The sequence below is a fragment of the Tinamus guttatus genome, unplaced genomic scaffold, assembly GCF_059628265.1.
Source record: "Tinamus guttatus ecotype Peru unplaced genomic scaffold, ASM5962826v1 Tinamus_guttatus_pri_ptg000291l, whole genome shotgun sequence".
In the NCBI taxonomy this organism is placed as follows: Eukaryota; Metazoa; Chordata; class Aves; order Tinamiformes; family Tinamidae; genus Tinamus; species Tinamus guttatus.
Window position 1 is genome coordinate 1,807,403 of NW_028288825.1, and position 19,311 is coordinate 1,826,713.

Consider the following 19,311-nt stretch of genomic DNA (forward strand, 5'->3'; position numbering starts at 1 on the left):
ATGCCGTCGGTGTTTTCGCTAGAAGTCAAAAGCCAAAAGGGTATTGCCAATATATTTCCTCATAAAATCCAATATTCTACCCTTAAAAAGCCAGTTTGAGGTTATTATTATCACATTTTATTTCTATTAAAAATGATCCCTCTGGAAAAAAAGCAGGTATGAAATGACAATTTGGGTCTCTAGGTGAGCTCATTAATGTTCTTAAAATGTTTAACGAGGTTCATGCTAATTGTTGCTAGAATACTGCCTTGTTGTAGCTTAGTTAATTCACTTCTTGCTAGCTGTTTAACGAAGCTGACACCAATACTTGGTTGGCTACAATCCACTTTCCCTCTTTGTTAGCAATAGGAAAAAAATGTCTGGCATTCCTGTGGTAGCAGAATCCGAGCTCCAAGACGCACGCTGTCTACTCCAGCTTCTCACTACAGTCCTATAATCTATTTAAGGCTGCTGTGATCTTGAAATAGCTTCCTGGCCTCAATATCAGCACACATCTGACTTCACATGCAAGGATTTAATTAGCTGCTTGATTACTTGTAACTCTGTTTACACATCACATAGATGGGGAAGGCAAGAGCTCAGGTGCAGCACGTTCCCCAACACAGCTTGATGGGCCCGTACAACAACCAGCTGATCTGGATCTGATAGGCAAGCCCGAGCAGTGAAAACCTTCACTCACGTGAGTGAAAACCTTCACTCACTTCACTTCGCTCCACTCACTGAGACTTGTCCCTGTAGAGAGCTCCATAAAACGCAACAACTCGATGGATAACGAAAGCCATGTGGTCTTCAGAAGAAGGAAACATGCTTGCTTGCCCTCAAAAGGGAAGGAGGTCCTACCACATCGAAGAAACAAGATCTTCAAACGTTTCTTTCTCGGTTTGTCCGCTATTCAAGTCACTTAGTCTCCAAGAAGGTGACGTATTTCAATAGTCTCGAGTTACCCAAGCCATTTCCACATCTTAGATCCTATCTCTCTTTATTGAAGGCAGACACGGCGGCATCCCACTCTGTTCCTAATTAACAACATCTCAACAAAGGCTTCATTTAATCTTTACTATGGAGAAGAATCTGCTCTCTGGCCAGGTTGGTGGCAGTCAGCATGTAAGGCAAAAACACTGTTTGTATCCTCTGCCGTGAATTCTGGTTCGGTTTTCCTGCCACTGTCCCAAATAACGTCTCCCCCGACACGGTGAATTAAGCAACATCTGCTTCCCACTTTCATAACAACTCTCTAGCTGGCCTGTGAGCCAGGAAATGGATTACTTTAGCCATGGAATATATTCACACGAACCTCTACGACTGCCCAAATTCATGACAAGGGGCAGTGGAACTACCCGCGCTAAAACGCGGTCGCCTGATGTTAAAGCCTGTGACTAAGAGACGCCAGTGCAGCCCCTTATGTGACACCTGCATGACTCAAGTTACTAGCCAGGACTCAGAGCTTACAACACAAACAGATCGTTTCCTGAAACAGCTTAAACAACATCTCTAAGTGCAGTAACTCACGTTTGAACCAGGAGTGTTTTCTGCAGCTCTAATGATGTCTGTATTAGTTTTGTAGGCATTGCTGGAGCAGACACAGGTGTAGCTTATTCCTCCACAGCCCTGTCATCACACTGCTAACAAAACTGAACTGCAGGTTAAGCTGAAACAGAAACAACGCTGCCAAACCCCCGAGGAGGGCACGAACCGGGCCCCGAATGCGCCTCGCTCTGCAAAGCACGTTGGTAAACTGAGACGCAAGGCAAGGGAGTGGGGAGAACTCAACCCTAAGCTTAAAAGTGCCGTGGTTTGCAAGAGTATCAGGTCACAAGGGATGTGAACACCACTTCGATGGGCTTTTGGGAGAGGAAGAAGTTTGGAGAGTATCAGTTGTCTTCCTGTTGTACGGGCACACTGTCAGCTCACCCCTCTTTCCCCTCTCATCTTAAAAATACAGAAAGTTACCAAGGAATTTCAACATCAAGTTCATACCTGGGATGATAGTCACTCCACTTGCACCGCAAGTGCTACAAAGTTGTATTAATAAATACGGTTAAGAACTACAGCCAGTTAAGAGAGAAATAGAGTTAATGATTAGTTTGGTTTTATTTTAGATATTTCTCTCTCCTATTTAGCATACAAACAAGGGTGACAGGCTTGTAAGAGCAGCGACTGGCCAGACAGCCAGACCCCTTTCCCTCCCCAAATCCGTATGCCTCCGTGAACGCTGCAGTATCCTTTTTCCAGACTGAATAACCACAAGCCAATGACCGAATGTTGTTTGTGCTGTTTTAATAAAGCAGCGGCGCGAATGGTGCGAACGGCAGGGGTGCCAATTTCATGCTTCCCTGCTCTTGTAAACAGGGGAAAGGCAAAGCAGAGGAACTAACTCAATCACTGGATTATTCATTACGGATGAGCATCCAGCACGGTGCACTGCATCCCTGGCTGCAGCACTGCCACGGAAGAGGCGAAGGAGGCTCCGCTCCTCTTCCAGCTCTTCCACTCCCTTGTTATGAGCTGTGGGTCTCTGCAGACGCCGAAATGAAACTTTTGCTCCCAATGCAGCTGCATTTCCCTGCGTGTGCTAACAGGTACAGAGCTGCCTTTGGGTGCTGGAATAGGCAGGTATGACTGCACGCATACATATATATGCACATATCCAATTACTGTGCATGCAGCAGGCATATTCTTCAAAGAGACTCACAGGCTGAGCCTCTGAAATCGTCGGGGTTAGATCTAAATCTAGAAGAATAAATGAAAGTTGTTTCACAGAGTTGGTGCACTCTGATATCCTAAACTCTGCATTTTCTCAATCTTATCTTTGGGATAGGTTTCTCTTTGTAAGTATTGGGAGATCTGGGTTGGGAATTTCAAGGTGCTCCCTAACAGTGTTCCCATTCCACAGTTCCTGACATCCAGTTCTCACACTGTAAATTCGCCCCAGGCCATAAAGGATTGTGGAATGCACCTTTTTTTTTTTTTTTCCTTTTTTTTCTTTCTTTTCTCTTTTTAACAAATGTTGCATTTTTAGAGATGTTGTATAAGTCCAACATCTTTTTGGAAGGACTTTTAGGATTTTGTACAGGTAAGTCACATTACTGATACTCTTTTCAAACGCCTAAAATGAGCTATTTTATAGCCCAGGAAACAAAACTGGTCTAGAACTTGGTTTTCAGGCTATTTGCCACCTCCTGCAGACTTCTGCATTTGAGACAAGCTTTTGATTTTTTCTCTGCAGGCATGTTGTTGAGCAACAATTTCAAACAAGGTCAAAATGTGCAAAAAACCCCAGTGATCTCCCAAAGCTTGAATTTAACCAAACCACTGGCATCACTCAGCATAGGAATTAAATCCTTAGAGTCAGAAACACGATTATACCTCCAGGAGTCTGAATTCTAATGCTGGCATAATTCCCTAACCGAGGTGGGAGATGTCAGTCTCACTAGGAGTTCTCCTGTCCTTTTCCTTTCATACAGAAGCAACTTAACACCACTAAATCCATGATCCCACAACCTCCACATTTCTTCTAGACCATGAAGTTATGCATTGCCAGAAGGGGCTGGTTTAAGGCACCTAGAAAGTATCCTCTTTATGAATAAGATACGTGAGACTTGTGTTTATCCCTCGAAAAGTGGATACTGCATAAGGAAATCAAGACAGTATAAGGAAACAACAGGATCCACAGGTTTGTTCTGAAGGATCTGGACTCCAGCAAATGATTCATTTGGTTAGAGGGCTTTGTAAACCAGTAACCAGCGATTGGCATAAATCTTTCTCTTTGTCCCAAGTAATGATGTAGGGGGAAACAAACTCCTTGTACTGTCTGATTTGAGGTGGTTCAGTAGGGTGGGATGAGAGGTGAATGCAGGATGGTTATTCTAGGTAAAAAGGACTGGGGTGGGCAGCAGGAATCGCTTTGTTGGTGAAATCCTCACCATTCCTTGTGTAATTAGCCACTTGTCTATGGGCTCCATGTCTGAGTTCCCACCTTTACCTCTCCTCTGTGTTGAGAACAGAAAGGTCCATAAAGAGAGAAACCACAGCAACACCCATGATAAACGTAACAGAACAGCAGCAAGTTAAGAACTGCAAATACACACAGACACACACAGAGACACACAGAGTAGCTTCTGGCAACAGCCACATCCCCATTTGCTGCCTCTCGACTCTCTCCATGGATAAACAGGCTTCACCCCGACCACTTCACTTTGTATAGACAGTTTACAGAATTTTAGCACTTCCTCCATAGTGTTATTAAAAAAATATATACTGATAAGAAGTGAGGCTAATGTTTGTCATCTTCTTAGAAGAACAGAAAGCGTAAGTGCACAACTTAGTAAAAACAGCCAGACTTCACTGGAAGCCCTACTATAAGGCACAGTGGAATTTCCCTTCCTCATAAATCTGTAATTTGCAGCGTACTTTACTTACCTGCTTGATCTCAACAGCCAAACTCTGCCTCAAACTCTAACAGTAACCTGGACCTGGGCAACGTGTCCCTTCCAGCCTCAGTCTCTCTGTGCTTCCGTGACGGGAGCTCTCAAGGGGGTTTCTTGTTCCTCGTGCCACCCCCCGGGCCAGGGCTTTGCTGGCAGCTCCGGCGGGGCCTGCTCGGCACCGGCCGAGCTCGGTGGGCCCAGCTCACCAGCCAGAACCGGGCTGTGTGTCTGAGCTCCTCGCTCCAAACACCCACCTAAGCAGGATACCTCTCCTGTCCCCGTTACAGCAGATACTGGGGAACCAGCTGTGATGCCTTATGGCTCATTTCACTGCTTGTGCTGAGGAAAAAAAAAAAAGGGAGATCACTCCAGCTTTATCTGCTATCTGTGTAACGTTAGAGAATTGTTTCTTGGACACCTCTCCTCCCAGCTGTGATCATGCAACTTCCTCTGTCGCAACAAAAGCAATTCCCAACATGGAAAAGCAATATTAAAAAAAGATGTATTTTTAGCTTGCCTTGTTTCCAGCTGCTAAATCACATTAAAAGACAGCTCATGCCACGTGACCAGCTTTCTCTCTGCAGACCTTCCTGAGAACGACTGCATGAGAAACGTTGGATGTGCTGAATTTTACCACTGGACAACTGTGCTGGAACAAGAAGTGTGTGAAGAATGTGTTGCAAAGCTTCTGGCTCCTCCCTAGGGCTGTTCTTAAATTAGCTCTCTACCCAAATTAATGCATGTCTTTCATTTACTGAGCAGTGCCAGATTTTTTTTTTCCCACACATGCTGGGGCTGGTAACTTTAGGAGAGTTTAATCTTTATTTCCTTTAAGAAGAGACACCCACGAGCCTCACGACACTGGATAAGAAGTATTATTTACCAATTACTGAGAGATTACATTTCAAAACAAGCTCTTCTGACTACACAATACAGTCATCAGGACCTTTGAAAAGAGGCTGAAAGTCTGAGCTCGGACATCTCGGAGTTCCACAACCCATGAAGTGTCTGCTCCAAAATACTTTGACCCATCAGATTAGTTTAGGCACAGCCCTTTGAACTGACAACACCTCAGGCAGAGCAGCAGCTACACTGGTGTGAATGACACGTCGCACTGGTGCCCCAAGCAGAACTGGCTGAGAGCAGAAGTGTTAGTAACTAAGGACATGACCCCAAAGCCACCGAGGGAACACAGCCCCCTTGACCAGCAGCTGAATGTGAGCCCTTTCAGTGCTTGCTTTGCTTAGCTAGGAACAAAGAGCAGCATCCCAAACTCTTTCCAAGGTCCTCCCAATAACACAGGGCAGCAGCTCCGGGATACAGGGGCCCTGGGCTGCAATGCTGCCTTCACCAGCTCCTGTCTCACCATCCTAATGCACTTCTGCTCCCACCTCTCCAAGCCTCCCCTTCCCTTAGGAGTGTTGGCATGAGCATCTGTGGGGCCATCTTGGAAACTGGTCCCAGGGCTGACGGGGGTTACAAATTACCCAAATTACCTCCTTTATTCTCCTTTTTCCGGGATACCAGGGACGGGATTGAGCAGATAGAGTGGTGGGGTAGGAGATACTCCCTAAGAAATCATTGCTGATGCCCTGTTGTTAGTGAGCGGGCAGGCAGCTGTGCTGTGACCCCAGCTGGCCCCGCGCACACATTCTCCGTGCCAGCTGCCCAGAGCAACTTATGGAAGAACCAGGCTGGGAGCAGCAAGGGATGGGGAGGCAATTCTCCATGGAAGGAGGAATGTGCATCCCACGCTGGCTCTCCCATGCTCCCTAGTGGTCACTAGAGAGCAAAATTAGACTAGGAGGAGGGTCTGAACCTGCTCAGTCATATATTCATATAGTCATAAATATTTGAATCGGTTACAACAGATGAGTACAAAAGAACAGGAGAATTTTTAAAAGCTGGGTGGTAAAAAGGGAGTGGGGGAGGATCTGCAAACTCCTTCCACTCCTACCATCTCCTAGGTGTGCAGGCAAAGCTGGCCAAGCTCTCCCTCTTTGTTGGGTTTCTGGTGTCATGTGCTCCGAGGTCACTGCTCAGGTGCCTCTTTTGTCCACACAAAGTAACAGGGAGCCTTCCCAGGGAAAGAACATGCTGCACAGAAGGGCAGTTATGGCCAGGCACGGGAAGCATTAAAAGCCTGTATCATTTCTCTTGCAGTAACTTGCCCACGCATCCATGTACTTAGAGCAAGGTCTAGTGGATTTGTAACAGCTGTATCAACTTTCATGAGCAAAACCAAGCCAAACAAATGCACACCAGTGCTCAAAGGCTGTTCACTACTTTTTCATTTTAGTAAAGACTCTAGCCAAACAGCTAGACCCCCTGGGTAGGCTGCAGGAGTGCAGGAGCATGTACCCACTATGATTCTGAGCTCTTTTATGCTGGTGTGCTAGGCAGCAGCTCTTCAGAAATCATAACCGAGCAAGTACTTGCTCCTAGATAATAGTTTCAAAATAGCCAGTACCAACATGTCTCTTGAATACAGAAGTCATCTTAGCTAAACAGCTGTCTACAGCTTGGATTCCACACGCAACTTCAGATAACAAAATGCAGAGCAATGACCTACCCCTCCTGTGTTCTGTTTCCGAACGTCCAGGGCAGACGCTAGTCCTTTGACAGCCTGTGGATCCTCGTAGGTCACGCTGAAACACAGGAACAAACCACAGAACTGGACAAAAGTTCAGCCATCACCCATGCAGAAAACACGTGCTGCTCTGATTTACTCCTTTTGAAATCAGAAAGTATGTCTTTTTTTTTTAACTGCTGACAAGCCTTAGAGTGCATTAAGTGCATTCCAAACAGAGGAGTTGCTCTGCATAAAGATTGTCCATCAATTTAAGACATGATAAAAAAGCATATTTATAAAAAGACAGGAAAAAAAAAGTAAGACTGGCATTACCAGAGAGGTGAGCAAATAGGTTATGAGATACCATTAGTATGTCCATGAGCTAGCAGGGGAGTATGGAAAGAGGCCTGATTAGAGATCAAGTTTTGCAGAGCTTTGATGATGACATCTGGAATCCTGAACTTGATGTGTGTGAGGAGGAGGCAGAGGGAGATTTGAAAACAGTAACTATGAGCTAGCGTAACTAAGCAACTACAGTGAAGGGTCCAAAAAAGTGCACTCGCTTGGTTAATCACTGTCTATTTACAGAAGCTGGATTTTTAAAAAGCTTCTTAAATTGCTAACGAAAAGGGACATAAAGGAGTCAGGTGACAGAGGCAACAGCAGCATTTTTCCTCTGAACACAGCAGTGAACCATCAGCTGAAGCAGATGCCAGCAGCTGCCCATACATCAGCCTTGGGAGGAGCTGCATGTTGGGCAGGAGGGGAGTTCTTCACTTCCAGGCTGCTGGCTTCTCCCAAATTCTGGGCACAGCATCCAGAGGCTCTTACCTGGCAGCAAGTCACACTCACGCCCTGACTGCCCTGCTGTTGCTCCACTTACAGTGTGCACAATCCATGGAGGATGGAGCAATCCTCCCTTGTGAAACGATGGGCTGATGTGTGCTCCGTGTTCTGTTGGCTCGCGGAAGGGGATAGAGGAGCGGCGTGGGAAGACTAGTTTTGTGCTTCATTTAGCACAAGAGGCAGAGGGACCTCCATTAGATCCCTCCTCGACGCATCTCCTTTCTGACTATACCTTAGGGCTCTCAGACCGAAGTCTCCAGTGGTAACGTTCCCCTCTACACGACAGCACGTCTTCTCAACGCTGATATTACAGCTGAGGCAGCACAAACTGCTGTATTGATGGTTGCAAATTAAAGGTCCTAATTGACATGCTGGGCGAAGCTTTTCAGAGCTGATCTCTGCACAAGGCTGGTAAATTTTTGATAATCTGCTAAGGTCTATGCTAAACTACTCAACATCTCTTGTTTGAGACAAGATATTGAGAGTGCTCTGATTGCTGGTAGCCACTACATCCTCTTGAATTTGAAACCAGGAGGCAAGAAATAATATATGAAAAATACCTGAGAGTGTCTTTTTAATGAGTCTCACTTGAGGGAGATCAAAGGATTTCTAAATACGAGCCTGGATTTATTTTCCATTAAAATAATTGGATCTATTTAATGCCCTTGAAAGTGCCAGATTCGCAGCTCTAGAGACTCAAGCCCTACACGTATAAACAAATTAGGGAGAGCGTGGCAGTTGGACAAGCTACACTGCCTTCACAGCCCGAGAGCCTCACAGCTGGGCCGCAGGGAGAGTTCCACTGGATGGTAATTCCATTCCCAAACCCTTGATGACAGTAATTCAGTCACCAAAGAACTATATCCATGACCTTCAGGTGAAGGCCTATTTTTCTCCTATATCTCAGGCACTGACTAGGCAGATGGGAATACATGCCTTTTTGAAAGGAAGCATCTGCAGAAATTAAAGCAAGTTCATTGCCGAGTTTCCAGTCAGCTCATTAACCAAGAAAGTCAAGTGAAATTACTCAGCCAGTCAGCCCGAACGTGGCAAGAACTTCCCTGCTGGCTCATGCTAATAAAGCCCAACAGCACAAGGCCTAAATTAAAAGCACAAAAACATACATCAAAACAACTTTTTAGTCTGAAGTAAAGAAATCTCAGGTTGATGCCCCTATAAAATGGTAATGCCATGACCCAAAGAGCACGAGGGACAAATCCAACCTACTTCTTTCTCTGCTCAGCCAAGGAGCTGCCTCTTGTCTGTGCAAACATGTCAAAGTCATCGCGGGGATTACAGTGGGGTAGAGAGCTGAGCGTGCCACTGACGCTGTTTGTCCCCAAGTCTGCAAAGAGAGGCAAAAGAAGGGGTCCAGTGAAACAGCAAACCATACACAAGCACCACTGTCATAACTGTACAGGTTAAACAAGAAGTTATTAACATTACAGGATAGATATGGACAGCATCTAGTTAAGACTTATGTTGCACTGAGCATCACATATGAACAATTCTCCACCTTTGCCCCCAAAAAGGTGACTAGCTGCTAACCATCAACCCATAAGTATTTCTGACCAAGAAGTCAACACCTGGAAACTGGTGTTCATCTGCTGCCAGTTTCATCCTCAAATATTTACTAGTCACTAACACGGTCCAAAATTTTGGGAATAGATTCTAGTCTTCTCCATACCAATATCTTCCAGCTATTGACTGTAAAAGCAACAGCCTCAAATTAAATGATCTGATATGGGTGCAGTGCTGAAAGAGGTGGGAACTATGAGGGCATTAACCAAGCCAATTTCATGGGGAGTTCTACATATAGGAAGTACTCACCAAGCCCTGCGAGCTGTGAAGAAAGTGAAGATGGGGGTGCTGAGTTTCCAACCATTGGGCTCACTACAGCTGGAGAGCCAGGACCCAAATCTATTAAGTTATCTTCTGTCACTTCATTCAGGACCTGTTGGGAAACAGAAAACACAGCTCGTTGTGCATGTTGGAGCCTTCTTCCTGCAGTGCAATCTGCAACACCAAAAGATAACGGGTGCTTCCTAAAAAACATCTCTTTGCAAAATGCCAAATGGCCTAGTCACTTAGATCATAGACAGCTGAGTGCAGAATAAAGATATATTGTCCTTTTGGGTGAGCCTCTAAGAAACCTAATGGGTTCCACAGCTAGCTCAGTTCAACCAGTCAGCACAACAGTGGAACTCTCCTCAACGTTATCTACATCTCTCCAGATCTGGATAATATGTCTCCAGTTTTGCACCTCTTTCAGCACTGGATCAATATCAGACTTAAATTTAATTTGCTACCATCTTCCACATTAGATATAAACTGTTTTCGGAAACAAAACTTTTTTTTTGTTGTGATTAAAGTTATAACGTGGACCCCGTGCTGAAGTCTGCATCACACTGCAGCAGCAGTAGCACTCAGGGAAAGGAAACACAAAACTGGGAGAAGAGAGTAGAATAGAAAATATCATAGTGCCATGTATGAATTCATCACACACTCAGCTCGCAAAAACTCTGCTTGTCTCTATTCTTCTCCTTGACAAGGAGGAGAAGGAACTTAAAAAAATAAAATAAAAAAGAAGATTCAATGAAGGCTGACAGAAGATCAAAGCATAAAATAGTCTTCACAGAAGGAACAACTAGAACCGTAAAACTTCAGCCTGGAAAGGGGCTACTGAAAAAGGAGATGACAGAAATCCCCAAAATTATGAATGGCATGGAGAACATAAATCTGAACTACTGTATTCTAAGATGCAGTGAACAAGGGGGAATCAAACAAAATCATTAAATGGCTTTTTCAAATGTAAACAAAATATTACACAGAGACACACAGATATATGCAATGTGCATCTGTAGACACACACACACGTCTATCTATCTATCTCTATATATATGTGCTATGTATCTACTATAAGCCACTAGAGACAGGTTATGGTGCTGGACAGACATTAACTGACCCAGCACAGTATAACTTCTGAGAAGCTGTGGGTGTAACTGCTGATATAATAACAGAGTTAGGCACTTACTCCATTGCTGGCATTTTGTGTTGAACGTCCTGACCTGTATCGTTCAAATCTGTTGAAAAGTATAGATATTAAAAAAAAAAATCATCACTGACAAGGACACCAATCAACAGGGAAAAATCCAGGTTTATAACAAAGTCCTGTGATGCTTGTCACTGAACTTACCTTTCCTTGGTTCAACAGGGAACCTTAAAAGCTTTAATTCCAAGGTAGTATGAAGGAAGGATAGTGTTACAGAAGTTGCTTTTTGGCTACAGTGGGTATTAGGCTGATAATGCAGCACAAAAAATATTGTTGGGTTTGTATTTTTTCCATTAAGTGCTTCTTGATTGCCTATCCTGTTAGCCAAGGTACGGGAGGAACTGCGGCAGGAAGGATATCCCAGCTGGAGAAGCCGGGCACCGCAGTGAGTCTGACTCCCACTTAACAGCTCCCTCTTGCTGCAATAAATGTAAATTAGAAGCCATATGCACACGAGCACAGGCAACACCTGGCAAGAGAAACAATACTTAGCAAACGCATCTCTTAAAATACCCTAGGTCAGCTCAGAGATGGTAAAAGCCCATGTCCAAATAGACCGGTATTTTCCAAGTACCAAAACTAATGATGTTAGACTAAAATTCCACACTTCTTAGTGGAAGAGGTCTGGCTAGTCAAGATCTGGTATCTTCTCTATTTCTTCCCCAATCAGTCGTGCATCTGGGCCCCAAACCTAAACTCAGCTTTTATGAACTCAAAAAAGCATGGGGAGCTACTTCCTTCAAAGGCCTGTCAGAGGCATCACAACTTCTCTAAGTTAGAACTTTTCCTCATGTAAAACTAGTCTCATATTTAAGTTCTCTATTCAGTATATAAACAAAGTATTCATATTATTCTGTGAGTTTTCTCCAGTTGGACAAATACATTAGGGAATTTCAAGCATTTTTTTTCTTAAATTAACAGAGGAAACTGCAGATTTAAAAGGCTGCAAAAATAAATTCAAGCCCAAATTTCAATTTAGAAAATTGTGGGTGTCTAGTACTACTGGAAATCCAGCTCTCCTAGCTGGAAACATTACACATCTCCCACCTCATGTATCTCGCCAGAAGGCTGATGGTTTGGTAGATGTGCTAGAAACAAGTGTGATGAACTCGAAACTTAAGGAATAAGGGAGGAGGAATCGGAATTTATTGAAGCACTCAGAGCAGCACAGCTATTCCACAACACTAAGCCTGCTGATATTGTTCAAGTTCATCTTTAAGTGTATAAGGCTTAGATATATATTAGCCCCTGTGAGCAAAAGTTGCAGATGAAGGGAAGGGGAGAAAAACTATTAAGGGTGACCGGGCAGAGCCTCAGGGACAGATTCCCTCTGCACCGTGTAGAATCACACTCTTGCATGGGACCTACCGTTTCATACGGCACATCAGCATTTGTTACAAAGTTTGCCCCAATGGTCTCTGAAGGACCAAATCAAAAATGAAATTGAGGCCACTGAGTCTTCTCCCCAGCCTCTGCAGTGACAGCCCAGATTCAGAGATCTGGGGTCTAATTTATTTTTCAAGGGCTTTAGAAAGCCCTGTGCCAATAGCAAGGAACAAAGGGTGCTCCTTAGTGCTTCACTCCCCAGGCCTGTCATTAAGGAGAAGATTAAACTTTCCCAAGGCTGCTGCATCACGTGTCACCTGCTGCAGCAGATGTGGCTGACAGAGCCTTTGTCAACGTCCTGTGACCCAAGTCCCGCCTTGGGGACGATCCCCACAGACCAGCTCTGCAAAGTCTCAGCTCTGCTAGACTTCTCCAGGATTGTAAATGTTACTTAAAAACAAAACCCTTCTGCATATTAAGGTCATGGCCTCCTCAGCCAGCTCCCCTTGCATCAGTGCTGGAACTGGAAACCTCGGAGATCAGAGGACAGAGAGCTCAGAGGAGCCTCCCCACGCCAGGAAGCAGCATGAACATTTGTGCAGAGCCTGAGGAAGAAAGTGGAGCTGGACAACTGCAGCTACACTGCTCTCGGGCTCAAGCACTCAAAAGGTGGGCTCACAGACTCAGCCCTCAGCCAGTTCACAGAGTTTTTCACAACGGTGCTCTGCATTTTACATGCCCGACAAAATTTAGTGGCTATGACAAAAAGAAATCTTAGTATTAAAACCGAAACTTTAAATTTACTGTAAGACACCACATGAAGACTTCACAAATGCTTCTGTGGTTTGGTTGCTCTACATTTTGTTATGTTGGACTGTTGGCCCAGATGGCCGATTCTGCCAGCTGATGTTTTCTACACTTATGTGAAAACCCAGCACAAGTATAACTAGTTGATGTTAACAGGTGTCCCACCTTTCATATCTGAGGAAGACGTTATTTAAATCATCATTCACGTGCAGCAGTTCCTCTGTGACTTCTTCATTGGACACTCGTGAGATAAGCTCCACAATTCTCTGCTGCATCGCTCTACAGGTTCGGTTCAGCTCCTAGGAAAAATACATTGTGTGCATACATTCTGATAAGCAGCTAGCAATAAGTAGATTTAGCTCAGCTCTGTTCACAGCCAAACGTGTCCCCCAGCTGAGAAACACTAAGACAGGTCTATCTTTGGATGATTAAATGTCACCCAAAAGCACATCTAATCAAACATGCCCTTCAAGAGGTGTTGGCCTAAAACCTTAAGTGCCTTTTTACAACTGAAAGTCCTAATTTTATGCTAATTGTGAGCACTTCAAAAATAAATATCTGTATTTTAGTCACTTGTAAACCTGTTAATACAACAGCTTTACAGAAGAGAGTTTTCAAGAAGAAAAATCAACCTGTAACCATCCTTAAAATGAAAAGATGCCCGTTGTGGGAAGGGCAAGAAAGGAAAGTTGACCAGGGCGACCATGGGCAGCCAAGTATGTGCTAGACACCAGGAGGAGATGGATTGGGAACATCAATCTTACCAACTACCAAGAAGATGAGGGTGAACATGCAACAGGGTAAGAATGAGCACTCCCAGTTCAGTAGTGAACTATACACAGAAATGCTCCCTTCAGTGCAGTAAGTCCACAGATAAGGCACTGCAAAAAGGCAGTGGGGGTATCAGAAGAAAACCTTAAAGAATACAAAAGATGGGGATTTATTTTAGAAGTTTCTCATGTCAAGAAATGTGGGCTTAGGTTGTCTAAATAAGAAGTTCTTGTATCTCATGTCAAGAAATGTGGGCTTAGGTTGTCTAAATAAGAAGTTCTTGTACTTCCAGGACATCTCTTCCATCATCATTATTTGGTGGAATTCCTCATTCCTGTTGATCTGAAAGGCCTCAAGACCAAAGGTCAAAACTGGTATGTTGGGGAGGCACTACAAGGAGAAACGTGACATACGGCACAGCGCCTGATTAGGCCCACAGTTCTACTTCAGTAAGCACTGACATTTCATCTAAAGCATGTCCCTCTGTCATCTTCCACCCCCTAGCTCCACTTCAGAGCAAAAATTCCGCACTAAACTGGGATGACTTTTGGTACACAACCTTCGGGATGAAGGCAAAAATGTGTTTGTTTTCCTTGCTTGGTCTGACATCCTAAGCTCTGGATAAATTTCACCTAGTGCAATCCAGCTGCCTTAACAGCTTGAGGAATGTGTTCTCCAATGTCAGTTTTGATCCCATCACTTTAGAAGCAGATTGTGACATTTCAGAGGTTTGTTTGCTGCCATTCCGAGAGGGCTGACAGTACCTATCTATTCTGCTCAGAGTTGGCTCTCTAGCAAGCTGTTTACATTTGATTGTTGGGGAAAATGTCAGGAATTATTTAAGGAGGATGGCTATACAAACCTCTAAGCAAGGAGTTCTTGCATACAAGTATGCAGCTCACAGCTTTCAAAAAAGGCTAACCATCCTTTGGCATTAAAAATGGGTTCTCCCCAACACTGTGATCCAGATTTAGGATGCAGCAGCCAAAGAAGGGAATGAGTTGGAATAAAGGATTGATGCTGTCACTTCACTTCATGGTAAAGTCCTTCCACCTGAAAGCTATGCTGTAAGGTTATGCTGTCAAGATGTTCATGGTCATTTCTCAATGCAAGCGAATTGTTCTGCACTGTTTTGGTCCAACTTGGTTTCCTGGAAGCTTCTTCTGCTTCAATCAGTCCAACCCAAATGGGCAGCAACTGAAAGGCTCTTTCTTGCAAAGCCTCTCATCAGCTGCCACGATGGCTCTGGAAGGCACAATGCTGCTGCATGGGACAGACTAATTTTTGGATTGATTTCAAAACCTGATGCATCGCAGAGTGCAATTCCCTGCCTTCCTCCAAGTGTAGTGCTGTGGGAGCCTATACTTCCTGCTGGATGATCAGCACAGAAACCTATTTCTGAAGCTATGGAAAGACAAATAAAAAGGTAAGGGCAGCAGCTGGCACACTAGTATTCCTCATCTATTTTATATTTGGTATAGATCCTTTCTTTGGCCAGTGGCATCTCCATCTATCACTGGCCTATCAGAAATGAAGTCCAAGATATGAGCTCAACTAATGAAGTCACCTCTTTTGGGATAAAAAATGCATCACTAAATTAAGACTTTTCAGGAGAGAAAACTCTGATTCTGCAGTCTGACTCTCTGGACTGGAGTCAACACTGGAAAAAAAATCTGCTTACTTGGACAAGAAAGCTTAAAAAGGAAGTCCTGGAATCCTTACCCTGCCACAGCTTTAAAAAGGTGTTTTTTTTTTTAACCTTAAAAATAAACATCACATTTAAATGAAAAATGGACTTGATGAACTTCATTGTGTCTCAGTGAAGCAAGGTAAAGTTGCATTAAATGTCCCGTACCAGCCCCGTGGTCCTAATGTCCACTGAGCTAAAGACAACCTCAGTTCTCGCTGCAGATCTAACATCTTAGGTTTTATCCCAAGCAGTTAGCAAGAGTTTAAGCAGACCACAAAACTGGACTAAGAGCATTGCAGCAGTTTCACGTAAGTGGCTGTGAATGCAGCCAGTTATGCAGCTAATATGTAAAAGCATCCAGCAAGCAGAAAGACCACCAAATGATGGGACTAAACAGGTCAAGTATAGTCCACGCGCGCTATCTAAAATTCAAGGAACTGAACTGTAGTAAAAACTAAAAGCTCCCAAGACTCAAGCACAAAAAGCATCAGAATCAGATTTGTTAAGAAATCATTACCTGGAGTAATTCAAGATCTGAAGAATCTTCTTGTCCAGGAACCATTTCTGTCAGCATTTCAGACATCACTTTGGTATTCCCACGAACAATATCCAGCTCGCTGCGCAGCCGGGCAATCTAAATTGGTATAAAAAAAAGACACCAAAATGCTCTTTTGTTTTTTGCCTTTAAGCAGATCGTTTTCTTGAACGGGCTTAATGATACTTCTGGTTCTGTCTGACTTGGTATGTGAAGCTCCAGATATGCCAGTGCAAAAATTAAAATGGGTAAAAGGTTTAGCCAGGAGAGAATTTTAGAAAAAGCAACAGAAAAAGAAAGAGCTATGTAGAACTGTTCATCACCATGACAGAGAGAGATGTGCTATGCTCGTATGGAAGTGGAAGCAACTGAAAATAGCAATGTAAAACAGACCTCAGTTCAGTCCACCTTGTGTGTCCCACTCAAACATAGGGAAAGATGAAAGAACTTTTGAATAGGATCTTTTGACTCTGAAATTATTTTTGCATAGAGAAAATAAGATCCAATATTAACATGTTTGCTTGGACATACAAGCTTAACTCGTTAGAAATAAGTGGAATAACTCTTTACCTGCTGTGCAACTGCCAGGTGCATTAATGTACCAGATTGTGAAGTTTCAAAAGTGTTGTCATTAGGCCATACATACAAATCTAAAAGCTAGATTTTACAGTAAAATAGGAGATTACTAAGCAGAACCAGACCTAAGGCACATCCAGTGCCAGAAGAGATAAATCTGAAGTTCCTCTGAAAACTGGTTTCTAAGTTGATTTACTGAAAGAATCACCCCAGTACCTGTTCAGAATTAGCAGTGATGGGACCAGTCACGTTCAGAGCTGGGGCCTGAGGAGCAGAATATGCTGTTGGAGAAGGTGAAGAGTAAGAACTGGTGCTCATCCTCTGCTGGGACTGTGAATTGTGCATATTTGCTGCAGGATCAACTTCAGGAACACTCTGTCACATCAGAAAGACAGGAGCTCAAAAGCTGAATGGTGACAGCACTTGCTTTGTCAGCAACCTCAGGCCAAATATGTTCAAATATAGAATGTAATTGCACCTCATGGAAAAGGTCAATGTAGTTACAAGAACAGACTGGCAGACCAGCCCATAAACACAGCACTACGACAATACATGCCCTTATCTTCCAACCCAGCCCACATGTGTTTAAGGCAAATTACCTTTACAGGAAAAGTAAGAAGCAAAATAAAGACTGGAGCCAAGCATAAGTAATTATAAACAATTTTAAACCAGGAATTGGGTTGCACGCTTACCAAAAACATGATGTGATACATAAACACTGGATTTAATTAATCTTGACACAAGAATTGTAATCTTTCAGTCTTTGATCACTTGTATTTACCACTTCAAAACTTCATTAACTTGAATTCTCAGAGTGAATAATTGGAACACCTGTGATCATTAAAGTACTTTCAAACACCAGTTTTGTCAGCTTTACAGCCCCGTCTTTTCAAAGGAGTGAAATACCTCCTGTTATCACAGGATCAGTGGGAGATTCAGATTCTACACACCTTTAAGAAACAGGCAGGTCTCTACTCAGAACTATGCTAAAAGGACCAACTACACTCCCAGGAAAAAGAAGCAATCCTCAATAACATATCCTGCTGGACTCTTCCTGAGCAAATTAGATGCATTTGTCTGGTGGTTTTGCAACACAAGACAAAGGTACAAACCTCCTCCAAAGTCTCTGCTCTTTTCAGATTGATTCTTGACTCGAGAGAGGAGAATCCATTAGCTCACCAGCCTGTCAAATGCAGCTGCATTCTGCCTTTCCTCCATTCTCTTTCACTATTAAAAAGTCCCACCAGGACTAAGAAAGTTCTGTGCAAGTTTAACAAGTCAAACTCGGAGAAAGAGCAGGAGAAAGAGTGTTTACCTAACTATTTACATGTCTGGAAAATGCTCCTGAAATTGCAAAGCTGCAGCTTACCCTCTGTGGCGTGTGTATTGGAGACAGAGCATCGAGATCTGCCATGGGAAACTCTATGCCTTTCCTCTTGAGTTCTTCATAAATATGCACTACTCCGGTTAAATCAGGGCTACTTCGAAAAGCATCAGCCCAAGCCTGGAAAACATGAGGGATTGATTATCCATAAACCTTCCAGAAGAAGTTCCTGCTCCATCCTGTTCTCAGATACTAACTACAAATGCTTTCACGTGTTTCAGCCTCAAAGGGAAGCTGTAACCATGAGATCTGGCTTAAAAGATCCTCCAAATATTAAGACAATCACATGCACACTTGATATGAATATAAAATAGATGAGCTTTGTACAGCCCTGGCAGCATCAGCATCTGTAACTGCAAGTTAAGGTTCCTACCTCTTTTACCTAGCGCTGATTGCATGCTGATTTTTTCATGCAGACTCTGTGGCCAACAAACCCATGGGAAAACAAAAATGTTCGTTTGAAAGATTCAACTGATCTCAGCAAAATTCAAAAGGTCATGCAACAATCTTAGGTAGTCTTCATTTATTCTATGAAACATACTCATTTATTGCTGAAGAAAAAATCAAAGGGGCCAAGCTCTCTTCAGTATTTTATTTGGACCAAACTTAAATTTAAAGGGGCAGTTTGTGAGGTTCTTATATTGTGAAACATGCAGTCCCATGAGCAGCAGAACTAATGAAGCCTGGATTCTTACAGAGCATATCCAACATTTGGACCCCTGGTGTGACAGCAAGAACAAGTTTAAAAAGAGAATTTCCCACAGCCAGAACACTCATAATATCTCTCCTGCATGAATTCGCTGGTGTCTGAAAAGACTTCAGTCCGTCCACACTTGAGTTTTCCCCTCAGTGGCAGTACTAAGTGTTTCCCTTCTCTTGCCAGCCTCCTGTGCTCATGAAGCTTCTAGGAACAGAGTGTCTTGAAAGCTGCTACTGCCTGTCACTTTTGCTGGAAATTAGCCAAGGAATTAAAAATTTAAGAGAAGGAAAAACTGAAATATTATGACTCAGTTAAAAACAAAATATCCTCTCCAAACCCCCACACATGCGAATTGGATTATTACTGTGTCAGAGAACTATTGAGAGAAGTGTGTGTGGGCTCTGAACTTAATTCATTTAATCATCACTTTCAGACTATTTCTTTGACTAGTTTCACTTTAAAAGCTATCTTTAACCACCTTTCAACGTTTGAGAGGAAGGAAACTAAGGAGAGTTAAACAAAATAAGAAATAATTAATATTTAGACTTATACTCCTACTCTGTTCAGTTTGAGGGGACAGCATTTCCTGTCCTGTGTGCCTAGAATACAACCCATTAGTTGCAGG

At 43.4% G+C, this 19,311-nt stretch overlaps 1 protein-coding gene across 3 annotated transcripts in view; it reads right to left on the reverse strand.

Annotated features, from left to right (window-relative positions):
* Positions 1-19,311, reverse strand: part of TOM1L2 (target of myb1 like 2 membrane trafficking protein) — a 52,244-nt gene that overhangs the window by 7,515 nt on the left and 25,418 nt on the right. For 2 of the 3 annotated variants that reach the window (XM_088527780.1, XM_088527779.1), the window contains exons 5-12: positions 17,972-18,106; positions 16,819-16,977; positions 16,009-16,125; positions 13,196-13,329; positions 10,880-10,928; positions 9,676-9,799; positions 9,073-9,190; positions 7,000-7,075 (exon numbers count right to left, since the gene is read on the reverse strand). In XM_088527780.1, the coding sequence (XP_088383906.1) occupies positions 7,000-7,075; positions 9,073-9,190; positions 9,676-9,799; positions 10,880-10,928; positions 13,196-13,329; positions 16,009-16,125; positions 16,819-16,977; positions 17,972-18,106 (912 nt within the window). Of the gene's footprint in view, positions 1-3,923; positions 3,990-6,999; positions 7,076-9,072; positions 9,191-9,675; positions 9,800-10,879; positions 10,929-13,195; positions 13,330-16,008; positions 16,126-16,818; positions 16,978-17,971; positions 18,107-19,311 lie in introns of all 3 variants that reach the window. The other variant, XM_088527778.1, reaches the window with a different exon arrangement.